This window comes from Boleophthalmus pectinirostris, unplaced genomic scaffold (assembly GCF_026225935.1).
Source record: "Boleophthalmus pectinirostris isolate CB_2022bp ecotype Guang Dong unplaced genomic scaffold, ASM2622593v1 HiC_scaffold_4, whole genome shotgun sequence".
Classification (NCBI taxonomy): Eukaryota; Metazoa; Chordata; class Actinopteri; order Gobiiformes; family Gobiidae; genus Boleophthalmus; species Boleophthalmus pectinirostris.
In genome coordinates, this window is record NW_026571353.1 from 36,830,924 (window position 1) to 36,856,653 (window position 25,730).

The following is a 25,730-nucleotide window of genomic DNA, read 5'->3' on the forward strand; positions in this document are numbered from 1 at the left end:
TGTAGTCCTGGTTTAGATCTGGTTTAGGTCTGGTGTAGTCCTGGTGTAGTCCTGGTGTAGTCCTGGTTTAGGTCTGGTGTAGTCCTGGTTTAGATCTGGTTTAGACCTGGTGTAGTCCTGGTTTAGATCTGGTTTAGACCTGGTGTAGTCCTGGTTTAGACCTGGTTTAGTCCTGGTGTAGTCCTGGTTTAGATCTGGTTTAGACCTGGTGTAGTCCTGGTGTAGTCCTGGTTTAGACCTGGTGTAGTCCTGGTGTAGTCCTGGTTTAGATCTGGTTTAGACCTGGTGTAGTCCTGGTGTAGTCCTGGTTTAGATCTGGTTTAGACCTGGTGTAGTCTGGTGTAGTCCTGGTTTAGACCTGGTGTAGTCCTGGTTTAGACCTGGTGTAGTCCTGGTGTAGTCCTGGTTTAGGTCTGGTGTAGTCCTGGTTTAGATCTGGTTTAGGTGTAGTCCTGGTGTAGACCTGGTTTAGTCTGGTTTAGTGTAGTCCTGGTGTAGACCTGGTTTAGATCTGGTTTAGACCTGGTGTAGTCCTGTTTAGTCTGGTTTAGTCCTGGTCTAGTGTAGTCCTGGTGTAGTCCTGGTGTAGACCTGGTTTAGATCTGGTTTAGTCCTGGTGTAGTCCTGGTGTAGTCCTGGTTTAGGTCTGGTGTATAGTCCTGGTGTAGTCCTGGTTTAGATCTGGTTTAGACCTGGTGCAGTCCTGGTTTAGATCTGGTTTAGGTCTGGTGTAGTCCTGGTGTAGTCCTGGTTTAGGTCTGGTGTAGTCCTGGTTTAGACCTGGTGTAGTCCTGGTTTAGTCCTGGTTTAGACCTGGTGTAGTCCTGGTGTAGTCCTGGTTTAGATCTGGTTTAGACCTGGTGTAGTCCTGGTTTAGGTCTGGTTTAGACCTGGTGTAGTCCTGGTTTAGTCTGGTTTAGACCTGGTGTAGTCCTGGTAACCTGGTGTAGTCCTGGTTTAGTCCTGGTTAGTCCTGGTTTAGACCTGGTGTTAGTCCTGGTTTAGTCTGGTTTACTGGTTTAGACCTGGTGTAGTCCTGGTTTAGTCTGGTTTAGCCTGGTGTTTAGTCCTGGTTTAGATCTGGTTTAGAGACCTGGTGTAGTCCTGGTGTAGTCCTGGTTTAGTCTGGTTTAGTCCTGGTTTTAGACCTGGTGTAGTCCTGGTTTAGATCTGGTTTAGTCCTGGTGTTTAGATCCTGGTTTAGACCTGGTGTAGTCCTGGTTTAGTCTGGTTTACCTGGTGTAGTCCTGGTTTAGATCTGGTTTCTGGTTTAGACCTGGTGTAGTCCTGGTGTAGTCCTGGTTTAGGTCTGGTTTAGTCCTGGTTTAGACCTGGTGTAGTCCTGGTTTAGATCTGGTTTAGTAGTCCTGGTGTAAGTCCTGGTTTAGACCTGGTGTAGTCCTGGTTTAGATCTGGTTTAGACCTGGTGTAGTCCTGTTTAGTCTGGTTTAGTCCTGGTTTAGTCCTGGTTAGTCCTGGTTTAGTCTGGTTTAGTCCTGGTTTAGACCTGGTGTAGTCCTGGTTTAGATCTGGTTTAGTCCTGGTGTAATCCTGGTTTAGACCTGGTGTAGTCCTGGTTTAGATCTGGTTTAGACCTGGTGTAGTCCTGGTTTAGATTCCTGGTTTAGATCTGGTTTAGACCTGGTGTAGTCCTGGTTTAGGTCTGGTGTAGTCCTGGTTAGTCCTGGTTTAGTCCTGGTTTAGATCTGGTTTAGTCCTGGTTAGTCCTGGTGTAGTCCTGGTCCTGGTTTAGTCCTGGTGTAGTCCTGGTTTAGATCTGGTTTAGACCTGGTTAGTCCTGGTTAGTCCTGGTTTAGATCTGGTTTAGTCCTGGTGTAGTCCTGGTGGAGTCCTGGTTTAGTCCTGGTTTAGATCTGGTTTAGACCTGGTTTAGTCCTGGTTTAGTCCTGGTTTAGGTCTGGTTTAGTCCTGGTTTAGTCCTGGTTTAGAGTCCTGGTTTAGGTCTGGTTTAGTCCTGGTTTAGTCCTGGTTTAGACCTGGTTTAGGTCTGGTTTAGTCCTGGTTTAGTCCTGGTTTAGACCTGGTGTAGTCCTGGTTTAGTCCTGGTTTAGTCCTGGTTTAGTCCTGGTTTAGACCTGGTTTAGTCCTGGTTTAGTTTAGTCCTGGTTTAGACCTGGTTTAGTCCTGGTTTAGTCCTGGTTTAGTCCTGGTTTAGTTTACCTGGTTTAGTCCTGGTTTAGTCCTGGTTTAGTCCTGGTTTAGACCTGGTTTAGAGTCCTGGTTTAGTCCTGGTTTAGTCCTGGTTTTAGTCCTGGTTTAGTCCTGGTTTAGACCTGGTTTAGTCCTGGTTTAGTCCTGGTTTAGTCCTGGTTTAGACCTGGTTTAGTCCTGGTTTAGTCCTGGTTTAGACCTGGTTTTAGTCCTGGTTTAGTCCTGGTTTAGTCCTGGTTTAGACCTGGTTTAGACCTGGTTTAGTCCTGGTTTAGACCTGGTTTAGACCTGGTTTTAGACCTGGTTTAGTCCTGGTTTAGACCTGGTTTAGACCTGGTTTAGACCATTACATCACTAACTGTTCAACCTTCATTCACTTTCAAACGCAAAAATGGAGACGTCCTCTGCTTCTCCTCGTGTGTTTAGAACATCAGTGTACAGCCGCACCTGCCGCACCTGCCGCACCTGCCGCACCTGCCGCACCTGCCGCACCTGCCGCACCTGCCGCACCTGCCGCACCTGCCGCACCTGCCGCACCTGCCTGTTCAAACCTCAGAAGCGCTCGCGCGGAGACGCGGGAGTGAACCGGAGGGGTCGGCTGTTGCACATTTCCCGTCGGTAAAAGCAGACGCCCTCAGAACGTCCTCGTCGGCGATGGCGTCATTACCGAGTGTCATGTTACGGCGGCGCTGAAGTGCGGCGGCTCCCGCGGTCCCACAGGAGACGAGCCGAGCGTGGCGGACATATTGGATCTGATTTGATATGTAAAGGGCCCGTCGTCGCTGTGAACTCAAAGGACGTCAATGGAGTCGACATCACAGCTTTTAATTAAAACTCTGCATTACTTTGATGTGCTTTCAATCGCTATGATATTGAATATGTCTGTTCTAATGCGTGAATATCAAACAGACGAATCGCCGGCCTTTAACATTAACATGACATTTTTACAAGCAACACAAACACTCAGCGCATGAAATTCAGATCAACACTCCTCAAATACAAAACAAACAGACAGAGGGATTAAAGACTGGAATAATTTTGGCATTTACAGTTTATTTTAAGTTAATAAATATGGAAAACTAAATATAACAACCTTATTCTCAGCCGCATCTCAGTGAAGAATGACAAACACTCACGCCTCAACGCAGGAAAGTTGTGGGTTCAATCCTCGGATCATCTGGGCATTTCTTTTTTTTTTTTTTTTTGACAAATAAGTTTATTATGTTTTTCAAAACATGTATAAAGGAAGAAAAAATACACAGAGCTGCACTGCAATGTAAACATATTTTCAGGCTTTAAGAAAAGAAACACATATATATAAATCCTTTTTTTTTTTTATTACAGTTGTTGTGCATCATCGTGAAGATTTCAGTTTGCAGTTGATGTGACTCTGGGTGTTGATGTTTTGTCTGGAAAAGGGGCAGATCAAGATAAGACGACTCTTCTTTCTACTCTGCTTTGATGTTGTTAAAGTCTTTTTATACTTTATGAATGAAATAAATAAACAAATAATAATATTAGGGGTGTAACAATATCCAAGTCTCACGATACGATATTGTCACGATATGAACCTCATGGTACTATATTTATATGGTGGATATGGTGTGGAGACTCATGATATTATGATATTATACACAGTGTTGGGAAGGTGACTTTTAAAATGTAATCCCTTACAGATTACAGATTACACACCTCAAAATGTAGTTTGTAACGTAATCCATTAAGTTACTTAAGGTGAGTAACGTAATCTGAATACTTTGGATTACTTGATATTGTTATGCTTTTTAAAACTACATGAATGTAAAAACCACATCCTGAAAATTCTTGTTCTCTTCAAATTGTCTGTTGAGCCCAAGTCTCCATAAATAAGCAACTGTTTACTGTAGAGAAGCAAAGACCAGGAAATCTTAACATAAGATGTTTTGTTTTGTCTGCTAAAAGAAAATAAAAAGCCCAGTCTTTACTTAAGCATATAAAAAATATTATTGATAGAGAAATGATTTCTATATGAGATCACTGCTGCCTTCAATTATGTTCACTCTACTTACTTACATGTCATATTGTTTAGTCCTGGTTTAGTCCTGGTTTAGTCCTGGTTTTCCTGGTTTTAGACCTGGTTTTAGTCCCGCTTTAGTCCTTCTTTTAGACCTGGTTTAGTCCTAGTTTAGTCCTGGTTTAATCCTGGTTTTAGACCTGGTTTAGTCCTGGTTTAGCCCAAAATGTGAAAACAGGAAAATACCGCCCTGTAATCCATTTATTTCAACAAAGTAACTGTAATCCAATTACCACTCACTGAAACAGTAACTGTAACTGAATGCAGTTACTCATAATTTGTACTCTGATTACGTAATCCCGGTACATGTAATCTGTTACTCCCCAACACTGATTATACATAATAACAAGACTGATGCTTTGACCATCATTTGGTAAAACATTTATTGTCATTTTCATATCACTGACATTTTGAACAGATTGAAAAGCCTTTGAAGTTGAAGCGCAAAATTCAAGTAACGACTAAACACTTGTAATAAAACTGCAGTCAGGAGCCTCGTGGAGTAAGTCCCACAGAAACTGAACGCATCAGGGCACAAGGAGCAAGCTGTTTTTTTTTCTTTTTCAGGCTTACGCAAATGAGCCACGTGGTTTTAATTTTCTTTTCTGTAAAACATAAACAAATGTGTGAAAGCTGCATTAAACACTTTATTACTCAATGTAAATCTGAGTCCTTCTCTTAGGGAAAAAAAACAAACTTAAATGCGATGGCCTTTCATATTTCGGCTCCAATTTTGCCACTAACCTTTTAAACCCGACGCCGTCCACCGTGGAAAATGGTGCAAATCACTCGCTTTATATTCTACGATGTATTTTGTTATTTCTTGAGCGCTGTTGTAAATGCTTCACATATAGTTTGTTGTTCCAACTTGATTTTCTGAACACATTCTAGAAAATTTTCAGCATGTCGTCTTATCAAGGTCCTTCTCATGTTGGAGTATTTCCCGAGATGAACCGCACGGTGCATTGGCAAAGTCTGCAAACTGTCAGTTGTTTGTCCGTCACCTTTTCTTTAAAAAAAAAAAAATAATAATGATGTGGTGGGGTTCAGGCTTAATCAGGAAATGCTTTAAGGTGATTTATTGTGCTCTCCAACAGTGCAAAAAGGTGCCAAACATGAGGTAAAATATTTATAGTGGTTCAGTGAAAAACAAAAAAAAAAGTTAAAGTTCAAGGCAAACTAAAAAAAGTTTGTTTTGTTGGACTTCCCCTTTAAGTCCTGCTGCGTTTGCGTTTCTCGCTCTCTTGGTCGCTCTTCTCTCTGACTCTCTCCGCACACGTTACCTCCACTGTAACCTGGTCACAACTGCTGGCAGAGCTGCACAGCGCACCTTCATACCCCCGTTTGCCCCTCCCACATTACATAATTCCCCCAATAACTGTGATTTGCGCCGTTTCTACAACTAAATGGCCTACGTTCTCTATATCTACAGTTATACACCTGTAATACCTTGCGCCCAGAATGAACAGGTCTCGTTTATAATTTCCGAGAGACAGACAATCTGTTTAATTGAGCATGCAAATGAATCGTAGCTCACATGATCACCTGAACCCGCGCAACGGAAGGATTTAAGCTCCCAGTGCCGATGTGTCCGGGTTTGCCAGAACTCACCACGGAAGGAGGCGAAGGCGGCGGCGCGAGGGTAAGTGACTGACTGGTCTAGCGTGATTTTGATGGACCGAACAAGCGCTTCTAAGTAGTGATGGGCAGATGAAGCTTCATGAAGCATTGAAGCCTTTCATCCAATTGGTTCACTCTGGTGCAAAGCTTCCTGAAGCTTCATTTGCTCTAGTAGGACGTCTACTGGATGCAAAAAATATCAGTTGACATGAATTTGAAGTGTGTTGCATTTTGCAGAAAGCCTGTGAATAAAACTGTCAGCAAAGTAAAGAAGTATGCAAAACATGTATATTGTAGTGATGTATACTGTGTGTGTATATATATAAATATATATAAATATAAATACTTTTATATATATATATACTGGCAGTATGGAAAATTATTATTTGGAAATTATGAAAAAGCTAATGATCATTTCCAGTGAGGTGAGGGTGGTTGGGTTGGAGTTTGGACAGTGATTGTGCTTTTGTAACGTTGGGTGATTATGGTTCAGGGACACATCATTGGTTTTTATTTAAAAACAACAGTTTCTCCACTGTGGCAGGTCTCAGGCCATTTCTTTTTTTTTTGACAATATTTCTCCTGCTTTCGAAAACACCGGCTCACAGGGCACAGATGAGGCAGGCGGACACAAGAATGCCACTGCTAATTTATATAAATGGGGATAGACATATTTCTGTCTCTCCCAGTATTGAAGGGGGTCCTCCAGCCTTCCAGTATTTGGCTCCATCATGCACCGTTGGACCTCAATATTTGCATCTGCTATTACATTTTGTGTTTGTGTCTGTCTGACTCTGTGATCCAGGCGACGCCACAGGTTGTTACCTAAGAAATAAGAATTGTTTTTTTGTGAGTTTAAACTGTCTCCAAACTTCCAAACTCTCACTGATCGCAACTCTCCATCAAAACACCCACATTTTGAATGAAGACTGAGCAGTTTATATCGCTGTCAAAACTCGCGGCAAAACCCGAACCACTTCCTGAATCAGTCACGTGGTAACAGCCGGGCAGCGAGGCTTCGGACGTCATCATTTTCAGCTCCTCCCCTAAATGAATCAAGCCTCGATAAGCGCTTCGCGGAAACGCCCCCTCCCTACTCGGCACACGCTTCGAAGACTCGACACGGAACGTCACATCACTACTTCTAAGTGTGCACCCTTAGTCGCGGCAAGACACGCAGGAGGTGTTGTGAAAATGTATTTTAATAAGTGGTTTTGGTAAGAAATGGTTGGCGGAGTGCAGTGAATATGGAAACGGGCGCGCGCGTCTTCACGTGCTCTCCCCCAGGGACGGCGTTCTCAGGGACGGGCCTGCTCCGTCACAAATAATAATTTAAAAGGAAAACACCGAGATCATGTTAAGAGCAAAACCTTTTAGGAAGTGAACTGGAGCCAGAGTAGTTGTAGCCACTTCCAATTTAGAACACGGCATCTCTAGAACAGGTTACTCGCTAAATAAACACCATTTGTCCAATATTGTCCAAACTGTTTCAGCTCTATCATTCCACAAGTCAGTAAACCAGAATCTCCAGGTTTTAATGCTCTGCTCTTTCCAGCCGTTTTTGGTGCAAATGAATCCCAGCGTCTATAGGAGCGAAGAGTAGATAATGAGGCTCACTTGTCCAGGAGCTTCTCACATGTTCCCAGTGCGTCCTACACACTAAGGGCTGTCATTAGGCTCACCATCTCCGCTTGCGACCGCGGCCATCAGAGCACATTAGGGGATTAACTATGGGCTCTCCACAGGCTCCATCTGCTGCTGTCCGCTCCCATTCAAACCGTTTCATCCACTTCAGTTCTCGCCGACGTCTGTTCTGGTTTTTTTTTAAGTCTTCGCGCTTCACTTTTTTTCTGTCACGTAGTTAATTTGCGAGAAGGTCAAAAGACAAATCCGAATTTTCTACATTTGTGATTGAAAGTAAAATGTTTTATTACAGGCAAGAGACAGAGTTCTGAGCTGTTTCGTAACTTTCAGCGTTGATCAATATCTCGACTGATCTTTTTTTTTTTTTTTTTTTCTTTCATGTCCTTGTAATCTTCTCCCAAAAAATAAAATTTTGGATTTGGATTTTTGGAGTTTTGTGCCGTGTTAAAATGTTTTCCCCTCGTCGAAAACATGTCCGAGGCGGTTTTAGATGTCAATCCGTGCATGTTTGAGTAATTTAGCGATCTCTCCCGTGCCCTATTCAAACCCTGCTTACGGTTAAATGTACGATTCTGTACGAGGCTCCGCCCACAAGCCGACATCATCCACGCTCTCACTCGGCAGGTTTTAATAAATATATAAAAACGTGATTAAAAAAAAAACGGCGCAACAGCTTGAAACTCTGATAGCGCTCTGAAGGGGGAGTGACTTAGTGCGAAGAGCAAAGGGAGGGGGAAGTGTCAGAAATGAAACGTACCTCCAGAGCTGCTAAATACACTAAATACAACACACACAAATGGACTCAGCAGACCCTATAAACGGTCCTGGTCTAGTCCTGGTCTAGTCCTGGTCTAGTCCTGTTTAGTCCTGGTCTAGTCCTGGTCTAGTCCTAGTCTAGATCCTGGCTTAGTCCATTAGTCCAGGTTTAGCCCTGGTCTAATCCTAGTTTCGTTTTGCTCCAGTCCTGGTTTAGTCCTGTTTTAATCCTGGTCTAGTCCTGTTCTAACCCTGGTTTAGTCCTGGTGTAGACCTGGTTTAGTTCTGGTCTCACCCTGGTCCAGCCCTAGTTTAGTACTGGTCTAGCCCTGGTTTAGTCTAGCTTTAATTCTGGTCTAGTCTTAGTCTAGCCCTGGTTTAGTCCAGGTCTAGCCCTGGTCCAGCCCTAGTCTAGTCCTAGTTTCGTCCTGCTCTACTCCTGGTTTAGTTCTGGTTTAGTCCTGGTTTAGTCCTAGTTCAGTCCTGGTCTAGCACTGCTCTAGTCCTAGTCTAGCCCTGGTTTAATCCTGGTCTAGTACTGCTCTACTCCTGGTTTAGTCCTGGTTTAGTCCTGGTTTAGTTCTGGTTTAGTCCTGGTCTAGTCCTGGTCTAGTCCTGGTCTAGTCCTGGTCTAGTCCTGGTCTAGTCCTGCTCTAGTCCTGGTCTAGTCCTGGTCCGGGTATCATCTCTGTAACACACTTTAGTGAAGATGAGTTGGAGTAAAAGGAGCAGGGGCAGTGTCCTTGAGCGAGTGGGAGCTTCAGTCTCCAGTTACACCAGCACAAAAAACTCTGTGTTCAAACTCGAGCGTCGGAGAACGAGCTTTTTCACAAATCAATGTAGTTCTGCACAGCTCAAGGTCAATGAGAGGAATCCAATAGGTTCAGCGCTCCACATAATGGCTCCACACACAAACCCGGCCTCGTTCACACGGGCCTGAGTGGGCTGCTGCAGTTGCATGCTGGGTAAACGACTGTACATGAAACAGAACCGTGTGATACGGCAAAAAATACACAAAATAATCATCTAAACTTCATCCTCCGTCTCTTTCCCGTCAGGTTTTTGTTTGTCGTATGTTCCACAGTACGGTGGTACGGAGCCCCCCCGATGATGAAATCACTAGTTTGTTCACACAGTATGCAATTCGTTCCCAAGATAAAACAGGACTAGACTAGGACTAAACCAGGACTAAATCAGGACTAAAACCAGGTTTAAACCAGGACTAAAACAAAACTAAAACCAGAAATAAAAAAACAGGTCTAAACCAGGTCTAAACCAGAACTAAAATGAGCACTAAACCAGGACTAAAATCAGGACTAAAACCAGGTCTAAACCAGAACTAAACCGGACTAAAATCAGGACTAAAACCAGAACTAAAACCTGGACTAAACCTGGACTAAAACCAGGACTAAACCAGAACTAAAACCAGGACTAAACCAGGACTAAAACCAGAACTAAAACCAGAAATAAAAAACAGGTCTAAACCAGAACTAAAACCAAGACCAATCAGAACTAAAATGAGGACTAAACCAGGACTAAAATCAGGACTAAAACCAGGTCTAAACAGGACTAAAACCACATAAACCAAAACTAAACCAGGACTAACAGAATTAAAACCATGACTTAACCAGGACTAAAAGGTCTAAACCAGTACTAAAATCAGGACTAAACCAGGTTTAAACCAGGACTAAAACAAAACTAAAACCAGAAATAAAAAAACAGGTCTAAACCAGGTCTAAACCAGAACTAAAATGAGCACTAAACCAGGACTAAAATCAGGACTAAAACCAGGTCTAAACCAGAACTAAACCGGACTAAAATCAGGACTAAAACCAGAACTAAAACCTGGACTAAACCTGGACTAAAACCAGGACTAAACCAGAACTAAAACCAGGACTAAACCAGGACTAAAACCAGAAATAAAACCAGAAATAAAAAACAGGTCTAAACCAGAACTAAAACCAAGACCAATCAGAACTAAAATGAGGACTAAACCAGGACTAAAATCAGGACTAAAACCAGGTCTAAACCAGGACTAAAACCACATCTAAACCAAAACTAAACCAGGACTAAACCAGAATTAAAACCATGACTTAACCAGGACTAAATGAGGTCTAAACCAGGACTAAAATCAGGACTAAACCAGGAATAAACTAGAACTAAAACTAAGAACTAAACCAAGACTAAATCAGGACTAAACCAATGAGAGGAATCCAATAGGTTCAGCGCTCCACATAATGGCTCCACACACAAACCCGGCCTCGTTCACACGGGCCTGAGTGGGCTGCTGCAGTTGCATGCTGGGTAAACGACTGTACATGAAACAGAACCGAGCGATACGGCAAAAAATACACAAAATAATCATCTAAACTTCATCCTCCGTCTCTTTCCCGTCAGGTTTTTGTTTGTCGTATGTTCCACAGTACGGTGGTACGGAGCCCCCCCGATGACATGTGCAAAAAAAGATAAATCATGGTCTTAAATTACTATTTTGTTCACACAGTATGCAATTCATTCCCAAGATAAAACAGGACGAGACTAGGACTAAAACTATGACTAAACCAGGACTAAAGCCAGAACTAAAACCAGGACTAAACTAGAGCTAAAACCAGGTCTAAACCAGAACTAAAACCAGGTCTAAACCAGGACTAAACCAGATAACTAAAATCCAGGTCTAAACCAGGTCCAAACCAGGTCTAAAACCAGAACTAAAACCAGGTCAAAACTCAAAACCAGGAAAACCTAGGAAAACCAGAAACTAAAACCAGAACTAAACCAGGTCTAAACCAGGACTAAACCATAACTAAATCCAGGTCTAAAACAGGTCCAAACAAGGTCTAAACCAGGACTAAAATCAGGTCAAAACCAGGTCCAAACCAGGACTAAACCAGAACTAAAACCAGGTCCAAACCAGGATTTAACCAGAACTAGACCGCGCCTCCTTCGCCATCAGTCCATGAAAATATTGTCCCAAAAAAAGCGCCGCCACAACTTAATAATTGTGCGTTTGAATGGCGAAATATTGAAAAAAAAAGGGCTGTAGTTTGTGGCGGCCTTTAATCTGATCTTTATTTTAACACAATCTGACCAGAAAGACCTGACTTGTTTGGAACCACAACAGCTGAGAAGAGTTTTCAGACTTCTTAAAACATTTTGGTCTGTGTCTGCTAATGTGTGCATTGTGTAACCATGGAAACTGCTGAATATTCCACCACAGAGATCGTCCCCTGAGGGATGTTCCTGCGCGGCTCTAATCTGAATACCAGAGTGGGGGAGGTGGGTTGTACCTGGTAGGTCCCGGGGCCTGGCACAGAGCTGACAGGGACTTTGAACCTCTGCTCTTTGGACACGATGAGGGACTTGTGAGGGAGAGCCGTCAGTCTGGGGCTGTACTGACCTGGACCTGCAAACAAGAACACAACAAGTTTTACAAATACTCAAGACGGTCTGTCCACGTGTTTGAGAACGATGAAAAATGTGGCGGAGCATTTTTAAAGATTCTAAAATGTTTTCAGAGGTCAAAAGTACAGAAGCCGAGAGGGGTCACAACAAACGCAAACGCCGCAACAAATACAAATGCGACAAAACAACAAAAAGCCACAACACACCAAAAAAAAGCCACAACGGAAATGACCGCGGGACTCTATTTTCCGACGGACCGATCGAGCGGCAAGTGAAGAAGAAGAACTACAACGTGAAAAGTAAAGGAACGGAGAAGTTGGAAACGTAAGTAAAAGTCATTTATTGTTTTATCATTATTCGTTTCACGTTGTAGTTCTTCTTCACTTGCTGCTTGATTGGTCCGTCGGAAAATAGAGTCCCGCGGTCATTTCCGTTGTGGCTTTTTTTGGTGTGTTGCGGCTTTTTAATGTGTTGTGGCATTTGTATTTGTTTGCGGTGTTTGTATTTGTTGCGGCGTTTGCATTAAAATAGAGTCCCGCGGTCATTTCTGTTGTGACTTTTTTTGGTTTGTTGTGGCTTTTTGTTGTGTTGTCGCATTTGTATTTGTTGCGGCGTTTGCATTTGTTGTGACCCCTCTCGGCTTCCGTACAAAAGTCCTCAAAATGAACGACATTAGCTCAGTTGGTTGAGCGTTCGTCCACTGATCTGGAGCTTGGTGGTTCAAATCCCGCTCTCGATGTAAACATCACTGGTTGAGCGGTCAGATCCACAGACCCACAGGTTGGTGGTGCGATTCCAGCTCCCATAGATGAATGTTGTCGTTGTGTCCCTGGGCAAGACACTTAACCCACCTCCCCCCTAGTGTCCTTGATGTTAAAGCGCTTTGAGTGACTTGAAGGTGGAAAAGCGCTGTATAAAAATGTGACCAAAAACAGGAAACTAAAACCCTTGATTATTCTGCTTACTCGGTTATAATAAACATTAGACCATGTTATGTTATGTCTTCATCTCGAACTGTGCAGTAATCAAATTCCCACAACAACTGGACAAAATGAAGCCTATTTTGTCAATACAACACTTCAAAACTGTCATGCATGCATTTGTGACGACTATGTCAGGGAATTTACCCTAAGACATCAAATTACATTAAATAAGACACACCAAAACGAGACGGTTAAAAGTAATACTTGCGCAAGGAGAGTTGGGGACTGCCTGCCCCTGGCTACGCTCTGGCCGACTCTGCCCCACAACTCTCCGAACACCCATTTATTCAAAATCATGACACAGATAAGGTACAATACATGACATCATATCACACAGTGTTTACATGATCACATACTAACAATCTTTTAGTCTAAACCGCCCCCCATTTCACACTTGATTACAGGCTCCAGGTGATAAACAATTTGGTCAGTTTTCTCCCAAAAACTTATGCTAACCACATGAGGGGAAAAACCCTTAGCTGTCTTCTCATGGGCGACTCAGTAGATTAGCTTAATGAGTCAGGAGTTCTTGTACTAGGACATATGATATACATATGGAAAAACCCCAAAACGCAATTGTTGATAACTTTAATCACACACACAAATGATTATGATTTTAAATGATTCATAATGTTTAAAATAACACAGAAATTCTTTCACAGACTAGATTGGATTATTGTCATGCACTTTATGTTGGTGTCAATGAAAATACACTTTGCAAAGGGGGAAAAACTCAGCGGCTCAACTTTTAACTGGATCCCGGAAACACGAGAGCATCTCACTGATTTTAGGTTACGTTTACACTCAAATGAATCACCGTATCACCGTGTCGGACATGTCCCAGTTTCTGTGTCCACAAGCCTTCCTATCCACACAGCTTTGAGCATATTTGTTTACATTTTACAGAAACGAAACTTAAAACCACATGGCTCATCAAAAAACAGCTCGTTATTGTGCACTGATGCGGTTCAGCTTCTGTCGGACTAAAGGACACGACTCAGTGGAATTTGAGTGTTCTCTCTGTGACAGAGGGATGTTCTGCTGATGGTGAGTCTGTTCTGTGCTTCTGTCGTGTTGGAGATGGTTCATGTTAAACTTTTCAGGGATTATACATCTGCAGGTCGTACGCACAGACCGTATTTATGAATGGACATATATTCTAGCCTCTTAGCATTTTGGCGGTGAATTACATCAGCGTATCAGCGTTTTCAGGCGTCCGCACAGTGCTGGATCAGATCTGTACTCAGATGAATTCGTGGGCACCAGATCGTTCCGTCTCTGGAGCCGTTTTCCATCGGATTAGTGTGAACGAACACTGCATCCACACAAAAAAAACTACTCGAATAAGTACTAGTGTGGACGGGTTTTTTAGAGTTGATTTTAAAAGTCTTTTATTTACTTTTAAGTGTTTGCACGGCCTAGCACCCTCCTGCCTCTCTGACCTGAACCACTCTTACAGCAGACACTAAACTTCAACTTTGTGTGGACCGTGAGTTTTCTGTTTTTTCCCCCTCCGCTCTGGAACCAGTTGCCATTAGAGAGTCTGTACCTATTTATAAATCGCTCCTAAAAACACACCTTTTTTCACTGGCTTTTAACAAGTGACATGTATATTTCTTGTTGTTGAGTATCTTACTGTTTTTATTAGTTGTATTGTGTATTGTGTTAATGCGATTGTCCTTGTCTATTCTGTGTTTGTGTGCAGCACTTTGACCAGCTGTAAAGTTTTTAAAGTTATTTATAAGTAAAGTTGGTATGGTTCTATGAGTGGGATTGCCTTTTCACAGACCTGACCTGTAACTTGGCCTAGTGGCATCTGCTGCAATGGGCTCTTCATTAGACCTGAACCGGGTCACTAAGCACTAAGACTATAGGAACTGAACTAAATGTTGAAGTGAAAACATTTTACCAAATAAAGTTATAACTTAGACAAGAAAGGTTTTAAATAAGTCCTTAAGAAACCATAAACCAGCAGCGTTTTTCTCTTAGGATTTCACTTGTCCTGAGTCCATGGACAGTTTAGTGTGATCTATAAATTCTACACTTTTCGTTCCCAGTTTTGAGTTTAAATTGGATTTTCACAATGTTTTGAATTGAAAAAGTGCTGTAGACGTTAAGCAGAGCCTCGGGGTTTGACCCAAGTCCATGTAACTTTCCATGACTCAGAGTGTTACATTATTATATGACAGGACTGAACTCATTCACAGCAAACCCCGGCTTAAAGATACAGCGGATTAATGATGATAATGAAGTCAGCTCTGGTGCAGGAGGCTGTGGCCACTGTGAATGTGACCTCAGCTCCCACACACATCTGGGAAACTAATACAATAAATGCATTAACTTAAGGTCAGGGAAGAAGGTCGGTACAAGTTTGAAAGAAAAGTCAGAAAAGCATAATTTTACTTCCACACAGAACTTACATTTAAGCCACAGCATGTCACTTTTTAGACAAAAAATACACTAAAATAATTCATTCAGGTTGAGTTTCTTGCACAAACAAGCGTCCTTACTGTGAGTGGCATGTTTATTTATTTATTTTTTTTATAATCTTTACAATATGTACAATTTGAGTCAAACACTGACTCACACAAATGAAAGATCCAGGCTTGAAATGGAGTTTCATCTCCACAAATCTGACTATCTGACTATTGAAACACTGTGGTTTTGGCTGCAGAGTTGTTTTGTGAAGTGATGATGGCATTTCTGGGTCCATTTTTTGTTTGTTTGTTTTAATTTTGCCTCCATTCTGCCAGTCTTGGACCTAGAAGTTAGCCTGATTCATCAGTCGGTTTCACTTTGTGGAAACTGTGTGATCTCACAGCATTAGGATTCATTCGCTCGATGGAAGGCAGGTACTTTTTTTATTTAACCAATCTCGTGACGTATGTAATGCGCTGCTAACGGGGCTAACTGGTATATTAAGCTTTTCACAAATCCTGTAGGAAGAAGGACAATAACGTCTTTCCCCTTGATAAAATTCACCAAACATTCTCTTTGTTCTGTCTTTAAATCCTCGAACTCGAGAAGTGCCCGTGTTCAAACCGTCAGGTGTAGTCCAATTATTCCTGGCCTAGTCACTGGAGAGAAATGCAATTGAGTGGAGGCACTAGGTGGCGCCAGCCTGGCTCCCTGGAGGTGACGTCACTCTTTATAATATTTTTACAGTATAACATAAAACTTATGGAGAATGTTCCGAAGTATGAGTTAAACTTTCTATTTCCATGGTTCATGCAGCTGACTACATTCCACCTCCAGAAAGTTACATATTGTACCTTAAATGGCAAAAATGCAACGTTTATGTTTATAGAGGGATTATCAGACTCTGTCACTTCATGCTCTACTGCACATGTCTCCTGCAGAAAGAGCCTCTGTTCTGTCTGTATCATGTCAGTGTGTTGAAGGATTTCAGCAGATTTCAGACTCTCCTGGGGACGTGGATAGATGTATCGATCAGGTATAAGTGGATGTCTGGCAACTGAAGTTTGAGATGTTTCTTCTCATCATTTACGCACTCACCTGTATTATTTATACAGGTCATTAAGACATATCCCCCTCATTAATGTTCATTGTAACATGATAACTTATTTTATCACACCGTGACAAACTGTTTGAGTGTCGACAACAGCGATAACTAACGCTGCAACTTCATGTTAACAGCACAGACAGCGGTGTTTCTGCACTCAGGCTGCGCACACATCCGTTGTGTTAAACAAATAATCCGGTACAGGTACAGGTAAACACTGTGTGATGTAAACTGTCCTTTTTGAGGTTTTTAATTTTGTAAAATCAAACACATTCATTCATAAATAAACTGTGGTTGGTCAGAACTAGATTCTCTGCATAATTTCACAAAAAGGAACACTTCAAGTTGTTTTGGGGCTTTGAGAGGAAACAACCCAGATCTGTTTGTGAAAGATTTTGACACACAGACAGAAGTGTTCATTTAGTTTCATTTCGCTCTTGTTATGGGCCACACTTGGTTGTTTTTTCTTCCATAATTTAACCAGTAAATAAAGATAACTCCATTTTATGTGTTGACCATTAAAATGTGTCATATTTGTTTGTTAAAATATCACAAACATTGCAATATTTATAAGTCCAAAGAGCGCACAGCGACTCACATTATGCCTGTGTAATGGACACTACACAGACGATGAGTGCGCCCAAACAGCCCAAATCTATTTATATGCAAATTGGGTTGTGGGGCTCCTGGGGTGAGGCGGAGGGCGGAATGGACTGGTCATAAATTATACAAGTAAGTCATGAATCTATCAATTTTGAAACAACATTTTCAATGGGAGTGTAATTGAAGTAAATATTAGGTTAGGAGCCCACAGAGATGCAGCTAATTGGCCGGTGCGGAGGCAGAGGGCAGCGGTGTTCCTCCTCACACAGCGGGTCGAGTGCACACGAGGCCAACGTTTGGGAAAATATCGAACTGTGATCTCCTGACAAACATTGCGATAAGATTTGTGATTTATGTGTTTAACGTCCTATATTACATAAAATTAACCCTTTTGAGCTTAAAACCATGTTATAATGTTGTTACCTCATCAAAAACAGACCTGCAGTTGTGTTTTGTTTCATTCACACACGTTTGATTAACTCTTTATTATTAGTTTGTCTACATCTCTAAAGCTCAAAATGCTCTATTCCACCTTGTGATGTCATGAATCATTAACAGCTCCTTTAACCTTTAGTTCAGGGGAGGGGACTGGCAATTCCAGAGGTGAAATGATCCAAATGATTCTACACATGACATCACAAGGTGGAACAGAGCGTTTTCCACTTGAGAAAAGGACAAGTCTAAGGTCTGTGTACCATTTGTTCTTCTGAATTTCAATTAAGAATGAAAAATAATAAAATGGGAATTGTTCGTTATTTAATTTTTCCGTTTTAGTGTCAAACAAAAAAAAAAACAGGTTTCAACCTCTATTTCCAATATTTCATTTAAAGTTTATTTCAGATAACACCAAAAAGTCTTGATGAGTATTTTAATTTTAATATGTTATTCTCTCTGGTTTATTTGCTCCTGAAGTTCTGCTGTTCAGCGCCGTGTATGAATTCAGGGTCAACTGAACAAAGGAGAGTTTATCGCTGCTTCCTGTTTCTTGTCATTCAGTTCAACACTGACTTTCCAAGACATGAAAATAAATGTGTCGCTATAAAAGAAGACGACATGTTTGTCCACTAAACTCCTCGTAAAAGTCCTTGTAGCAGCAGAACTTCCGAGGCAAATAAACCAGAGAGAATAAAATATCAAAACTGAAATGGGCACGATAACTGTTTTTTAAAATAAACTTTAAATTAAATATTGGAAATAGAGGTTGAAATTAGAGCCCTGCACTGACCCGCAGGTCCCGACGCAAAACAGTGCGACGTGGGACACATTTTGAAAGCTCATTGTGGGTGTGGGCGGGAGCAGGCAGGTGGGATGATAAACTGTAGTCCCACAAACTAAATATGAGTGTAAAGTAAAATATACCAATAATTAATGTGGGCCTATCATACATAATTTGTGCTGGATATTTTATTTGGCATTAATAAAACCATTTTAAGCAGCATAAACTTGCACACATGGTCTAATCTCACACACAATTTAGACAATTCCTTTCTTTGTTTGATAAAGCTTAAGAAAGTGACCATCCCCATCTTGTGGGATTTGCGGGGACAGACTATCGCAGATGAGCATGAGCAGGACTGAAAATTCTGTCCCGCTCAGACCTCTAGTTAAAAGCTGTTTCCTGTTTCCCTATTTTATTTTCATTCTTAATTCAAATTTAAAAGAACAAATGGTACACGGACCGTCTAAATATGCAGGATCCATCCATCCATTTTCTTCCGCTTATCCGGGGCCGGGTCGCGGGGGCAGCAGTCTGAGCAGGGTCTCCCAGTCTTCCTTCATCCCAGACACGTCCTCCAGCTCCTCCGGGGGGGGACCCCGAGGCGTTCCCAGGCCAGTCCAGACACATAGTCCCTCCAGCGTGTCCTGGGTCTTCCCCAGGGCCTCCCGGAACACCTCCCGAGGGAGGCGTCCAGGAGGCATCCGGAACAGATGCCCGAGCCACCTCAACTGGCTCCTCTCAACGTGGAGGAGCAGCGGCTCTACTCCGAGCTCCTCCCGTGTGACTGAGCTGGGGAGCACCCAGCCACCCTGCGGAGGAAACTCATTTGGAGCGCTTGTATCCACGATTTCGTCCCAGAGCTCATGACCACAGGTGAGAGTAGGAACGAAGACTGACCGGTAAATCGAGAACTTTGCCAAGAGTTCAAGAAAAATATGCAGGATTTGTGTGTTAAACATTTGTGAGTAAAACAACACTGGGTATGTTTTTAATGAGGGAACAACATTAGAACAGATCAGAAAAAGGTACAATATGGGCCCTTTAATTGATACTTTACAGCTGAACATTCCCTGGATCTGTGAAGTGAACTGAAAGCGCTGCTCTGTTAGAAGCTCTGTTACTCAAGTTAGACTTTAATCTGAGTCTGAATCACACGCCTACACAGGCCCATGAACACTCGTACTATTTAGGATTTTGTTCAAAGATCACATTTTAAACACGTCCAGATGTACTGACAAAAAGCCCGACTAATGATAATGAACTGACAAGATGTATTCCAGAACACGAGCTGTACAGATCTAAACTACAGGGGCGGCTGTTTTTATGCAGAATAAGACAGACAGAGATTTTGGTGTTTACGGAGAAAAAACAAAGGTACTTCAAAAATTGCAGCCTTTGCTAATTGCCTCCTTTTAAATAGTGATTTTGACTAACTGCAGAGGGTTGAATAAATGCAGTCTACGATTCATTATAGACGCAAACTAATGACTGAAGTGTTTCCTTCCGCTGTTTAATTAATTGAAGCTTATGTTTTTAGAATTTACAGGATTTTTTGTGGTGATTTTACTTCAGGATTACAGGCTCTATTCACTCTTACGTCACAAAGCAGGAAGACTTTTGAAAACATGAATTGACAACTTCCGGCGGGTTCTGTACGCAGTAGTAAACAAGGGTGTAGTGGGCGTGGTATGTGGGGGTACGCCGTCCACCAATTTCTCCCGACATGAGAAAAAATAACAAATATAGAATAGCTACAACTAACCATAACCATACCTTGCACTCAGAGGTTTCTTTTGCTAAACGACATGTCCAAACTAAATCTGACAACTAATGATCGTCGCATATTACTAGCGGGTTTTACAGCTGCCAAAAAAATGGTAATATGTCGGTGGAAATCAGTTCAGCCTCTGACTGTGAGAGAATGGCTCCTGTCTTTCAGAGAAACCGTTCAACTGGAGCTTTCTGCTGCCCGAATGCACGGAGCAAAAAACAAAAACATTTCTTGCTGGTCCAATTTGTTAATCAAACTGAGATCTGAATCCATTGTTTAGTTGTTACGGGGTTTTTTCATTATAATATATGTTCTTAGAATGTACACAATATGTACTCTCAGTAAACTTTCTATGTATGGTACATAATAAGTGTGTATGATGCTATTTCTGCTGATGTCTTTTGACGGAGGAAACTTGTCTGTTTTGTGTAGAGGAAATATAAACCTGGATGTGTTTTTTTTTTTTTTTTGTGTGGGTGTGTCTGTGTGTATATGAATGTGTATGTACATTTGTATGTATATATAACATATATACTGTAATATGTGTATACTGGTATGTGTGTTTATGTAGATGCTGTATATATGTTTTTTATGTATATGTGTATATATATATGTGTGTATATGAGTGTGTGTATATATATGTATGTATGTATGTGTGTAATTATGTATATGTGTGAGTACATATGTATGTTAATGCCCATCAATAGGGAATTTAAGGGTGGGGGGTGGGGGGCTTAAAAAGGAGAAAAATGCAATGCTAACTGGAATATGTATAATTACAAATAATAACACTTGAATAAAAATTTGATCACAAAAAAAAAAGAATAGCTACAACTTAAATGTCAAACCGGAGTGATCGGCAATGGTGAAAACAACCTGCATAGGCTCATGATATCTGCACGACTGTCCTATAGTGACCTGAGACATGAGGGACCAGGACGGAACCTAAAACAGGACTTAAACAGGACTGAAACAGGACTAAACCAGAACTGAACCAGGACTGAGTGTTGGGACAGGTCTGGAGGTGCCCGATCGGGCTTTGTGGACATCCTGCTCCATGGGCTCGGGGTTCTCTCTCTCGCTCTCAAATCCAAGATTAGTCCTGTTTTAGTCCTGTTTTAGTCCTGGTTTAGTCCTGGTTTTAGTCCTGGTTCAGTCCTGGTTCAGTCCTGGTTCAGTCCTGTTTTAGTCCTGGTTCCGGTTTAGTCCTGTTTAGTCCTGGTTTCAGTCCTGTTTTAGTCTTGGTTTTAGTCCTGGTTCAGTCCTGTTTTAGTCCTGGTTTCAGTCCTGTTTTAGTCCTGGTTCAGTCCTGTTTTAGTCCTGGTTCAGTCCTGTTTTTAGTCCTTGGTTTCAGTCCTGTTTTAGTCCTGGTTCAGTCCTGTTTTAGTCCTGGTTCAGTCCTGTTTTAGTCCTGGTTTAGTCCTGTTTTAGTCCTGTCCTGTTTAGTCCTGAGTCCTGTTTTAGTCCTGGTTCAGTCCTGTTTTAGTCCTGGTTCAGTCCTGTTTTAGTCCTGGTTCAGTCCTGTTTTAGTCCTGGTTCAGTCCTGTTTTAGTCTTGTTTTAGTCCTGTTTTAGTCCTGTTTTAGTCCTGGTTCAGTCCTGTTTTAGTCTTGGTTTTCCTGTTTAGTCCTGTGTTTTAGTCCTGGTTCAGTCCTGTTTTAGTCCTGGTTGTCCTGTTTTTTTCAGTCCTGTTTAGTCCTGTTTTAGTCTGGTTTTAGTCTGGTTCAGTCCTGTTTTAGTCTTGGTTTGGTCCTGTTTTAGTCCTGGTTCAGTCCTGTTTTAGTCCTGGTTCAGTCCTGTTTTTAGTTCAGTCCTGTTTTAGTCCTGGTTCAGTCCTGTTTTAGTCTTGGTTTGGTCCTGTTTTAGTTGGTTCAGTCCTGGTTTCAGTCCTGTTTTAGTCCTGGTTCAGTCCTGTTTTAGTCCTGGTTCAGTCCTGTTTTAGTCCTGGTTCAGTCCTGTTTTAGTCTTGGTTCAGTCCTGTTTTAGTCCTGGTTCAGTCCTGTTTTAGTCCTGGTTCAGTCCTGTTTTAGTCCTGGTTCAGTCCTGTTTTAGTCTTGGTTCAGTCCTGTTTCAGTCCTGGTTCAGTCCTGGTTCATGTGTTGTAGCCTATGATTTATGTTCTTTGGGTGATTATGAACAGCGTTAATGTCAATAACATCGATGAAGTCGTGTACCCCCACTTCACCACTGGTAATAAGTCTGACAAAATCTAGGAAAAATTTGAAAATGCCCCAGTTTTCTTCATCTACGTCTTTGTAGAGTTCCGTTATGTTCAGCTCATCAACAATTACAACCAAACTTAAGTTTTCATCATTTCCCCACTTACGATTAGAAGAGACGAGGCTCCAAATTCAAGATGATTCCAAACAGCACATACGTCTGCAGTCTTCATTTTACCGCTGATCACATTTACTTCAGTGGGTTTGATCACAGTCGGTCGGCGAGTCCAGTGTCGGGAACTACACCGGAAGTTGTCATCGCATGTTTCCAAACGCTTTTCTTGTTGGTGACGTAAGCGTGAACAGAGACCATTGTGTAAGTGGAATAAGTTGGTTACAATATTCTGTCCTTTATCGTTTTTTTTTCTTTCTTTTCAGCAGTATATCAGACTTGAACATTCCTGTTTTAGTCTTGGTTAGGTCTTGTTTTAGTCCTGGTTCAGTCCTGTTTTAGTCTTGGTTAGTTCCTGTTTTAGTCCTGTTTTAGTCCTGTTTTAGTCTTGGTTCGGTCCTGTTTTAGTCCTGGTTCAGTCCTGTTTTAGTCTTGGTTCCTGTTTAGTCTTGGTTCGGTCCTGTTTTAGTCCTGGTTCAGTCCTGTTTTAGTCTTGGTTTGGTCCTGTTTTAGTCTTGGTTCGGTCCTGTTTTAGTCCTGTTTTAGTCTTGGTTTAGTCCTGGTTCAGTCCTGTTTTAGTCCTGGTTCAGTCCTGTTTTAGTCCTGGTTCAGTCCTGTTTTAGTCCTGGTTCAGTCCTGTTTTAGTCTTGGTTTGTTGGTTCAGTCCTGTTTTAGTCCTGGTTCAGTCCTGTTTTAGTCCTGGTTCAGTCCTGTTTTAGTCTTGGTTTGGTCCTGTTTTAGTCCTGGTTCAGTCCTGTTTTAGTCTTGGTTTAGTCCTGTTTTAGTCTTGGTTCGGTCCTGTTTTAGTCCTGTTTTAGTCTTGGTTTTAGTCCTGGTTCAGTCCTGTTTTAGTCTTGGTTTAGTCCTGTTTTAGTCCTGGTTCAGTCCTGTTTAGTCCTGGTTCAGTCCTGTTTTAGTCTTGGTTTAGTCCTGGTCCTGTTTTAGTCCTGGTTCAGTCCTGTTTTAGTCCTGTTTTAGTCTGGTTCAGTCCTGTTTTAGTCTTGGTTCGGTCCTGTTTTTAGTCCTGTTTTAGTCCTTGGTTTAGTCCTGGTTCAGTCCTGTTTTAGTCCTGGTTCAGTCCTGTTTTAGTCCTGGTTCAGTCCTGTTTTACTCCTGGTTCAGTCCTGGTTCATGTGTTGTAGCCTATGATTTATGTTCTTAGAAAGAGACGAGGCTCCAAATTCAAGATGATTCCAAACAGCACATACGTCTGCAGTCTTCATTTTACCGCTGATCACATTTACTTCAGTGGGTTTGATCTCAGTCGGTCGGTGAGTCCAGTGTCGGGAACCACACCGGAAGTTGTCATCGCATGTTTCCAAACGCTTTTCTTGACCATTGTGTAAGTGGAATAAGTTAGTTTCAATATTCTGTCCTTTATCGTTTATTTTTTTTCTTTTCAGCAGTATATCAGACTTGAACATTTGTCATTTGCCTGGGAGCCGGCCGTGGTACCTGGGGTGTCCGGGTCTGCGGGGAGGAAGAGGTTTTCTCGCGGGGCCGTGGACAGGAAGCTGCGCTGGCGTTTCCGGGCGTCTTCACTCCGAGGCTCAGAGAAAGACTGAGACTTCTCCAGGCGGTAGGCGTTAGGAGACGGAGTGTCCTGTGAAGACGAAGTACACCAGGAAGTTAAGTTACATTTAGTGCAGTCACTTTTTGAAGAGATTGTGACTTTTCTTGGGGAGGGTACGCCACATGCCGGTTTCCGTGTACATGTACTTCACTGTTCAGCCTGGAATGTTTCAGAGTATTGGCATTACACTGATCTATCTCCATGGATAGAGGTCAGTCCAGTTTTTATGAACAATAAAGTCACCTCTAATGAAATAAATACTGTGGAACATACCAAGCAAAGCAATAACATCTATTTAAAGACATAAAAATGTAGTATACCCTCCACCAGAAAAGTGACACAATGCACCTTTAATACAGCATGAACAAACAATTAGTTCATTATGAGCAGATAATTTATAAAGAATTATTCAGGCTTAGAAACTAGAATGAATGAGACTTTAATTGCCAATTTCTTCTTGGACCAGACTGAAATACACACAGCAGAGGAAGAAAACAATGTGGCATAACATGAGGATAGAAGAAGGAGAAAAAAAAAAGAGGACAGCCCCCAGACCATGCTCCTTAACTGGGGAATAGTATGGAACCAGCGCACACACACACACACACACACACACACAAAAACACCTCTGTGACACTGTACAAACATAATGACTAGACTTGCATCCTGGTCGGGTGGGGGAGTTGAACTGACCCATCGTAGGCAAGCAGCCACCCGGATCCTGCATCCTGTGGTGCTGGATACAACCATAGACTGTATATATGAGTGGACATAGCTAATGCTCTAGCCGCGGCGTGACCAATACAAAGTGCTCCAGGAGGCTCTTCCGGCTTCTTCTGACCCTGGTTCCAATTGACTTACTTTGTTACATTCTTAAAATGTTCGTATTAACTCGCTCTACATCAGCGGTCTCCAACCTTTTACCTCTGGTGAGCTACCTTCATGAAACAAAAATACCAGAGAGCTTCTCATTTTGTCTATCGCAAGAAATTAAGAAACAAGAAGATCTATAGCAAATCAAATCAGGCAAGAAATCTAGGGGTAATAATGGACTCAGACTTGAACTTTAACAGCCACATCAAATCAATAACATCTGCAGCCTTTTACCATCTAAAAAACATAGCGAAAATCAAAGGTTTACTGTCTAAATCAGACTTGGAGAAACTTATCCATGCGTTTGTCTCCAGTAGGTTAGATACTGTAATGTTCTGCTCACTGGTCTCTCCAAACGAGCTGTGAGACGCTGCAGAACATCCAGAACATCCAGAACAGAACGCTGCAGCTCGGGTCCTGACTCGAACTAGGAAGTACGAGCACATAAGTCCTGTGCTCAGGTCTCTGCACTGGCTCCTGTGCCTCAGAGACTTTAAAGCAGCTCTGCTTGTACAAGTCTCTCCATGGCCGAGCACCAAAGTCCATCTGTGACATGTTAGTGTCATATGAACATCTCACACTCTGAGGAGCTCAGGGACCGGCCTCCTGCTGGTGCCCAGAGTCACGACTAAACAAGGGGAGTCAGAGTTTCAGGTTCATGCAGCTAAAACCTGGAACAGTCTGAACATGTGAGACAGACTCTTCTGTGACGCTGTTTAAATCCAGACTCAAAACATTTCTGTTTAACTGTGCAAATAACTGAAAGGTTTTCATTCCGCACTCTTCTCTCCAATTTATGTCTCTCTTTTTTAAAATTTTAATCTTCATGATTATTTATGTTTTGATTTGTTTTTATTATGATTTTAATGTATTTCTTATTCTGTAAAGCACTTTGAATTACTTTGTGTACGAATTGTGCTGTACAAATAAACTTGCCTTGCCTTGCCTATAGCATGCTTTACATAAACCATTATCCATTTATTAGTGCACAAGTTAGGCATCAAACTGAAACATTTACAATGGTAATTAATTAGATTTTAGTTATTAAGCACAGTACATATAATTCATAAATCCTTTGGTGAGCTACTCAGAAGGGGGTGGAGAGCTACTGGTAAACGTCACATTTTTCTATAGCGCTTTTCAACCTTCAAGGCTCTCAAAGCACTTTACAACAAGGAACCACTCACCCATTCACACACACATTCATA

General features: G+C 42.0%; 1 protein-coding gene across 1 annotated transcript in view; it reads right to left on the bottom strand.

Moving 5' to 3' along the window:
* The window catches only part of stpg2 (sperm-tail PG-rich repeat containing 2), a 174,628-nt gene that overhangs the window by 18,706 nt on the left and 130,192 nt on the right, over positions 1-25,730 (bottom strand). Inside the window, exons 11-12 of the mRNA XM_055161963.1 lie at positions 23,532-23,679; positions 11,533-11,648 (exon numbers count right to left, since the gene is read on the bottom strand). Of these exons, the coding sequence (XP_055017938.1) occupies positions 11,533-11,648; positions 23,532-23,679 (264 nt within the window). The remainder of the gene's footprint in view (positions 1-11,532; positions 11,649-23,531; positions 23,680-25,730) is intronic.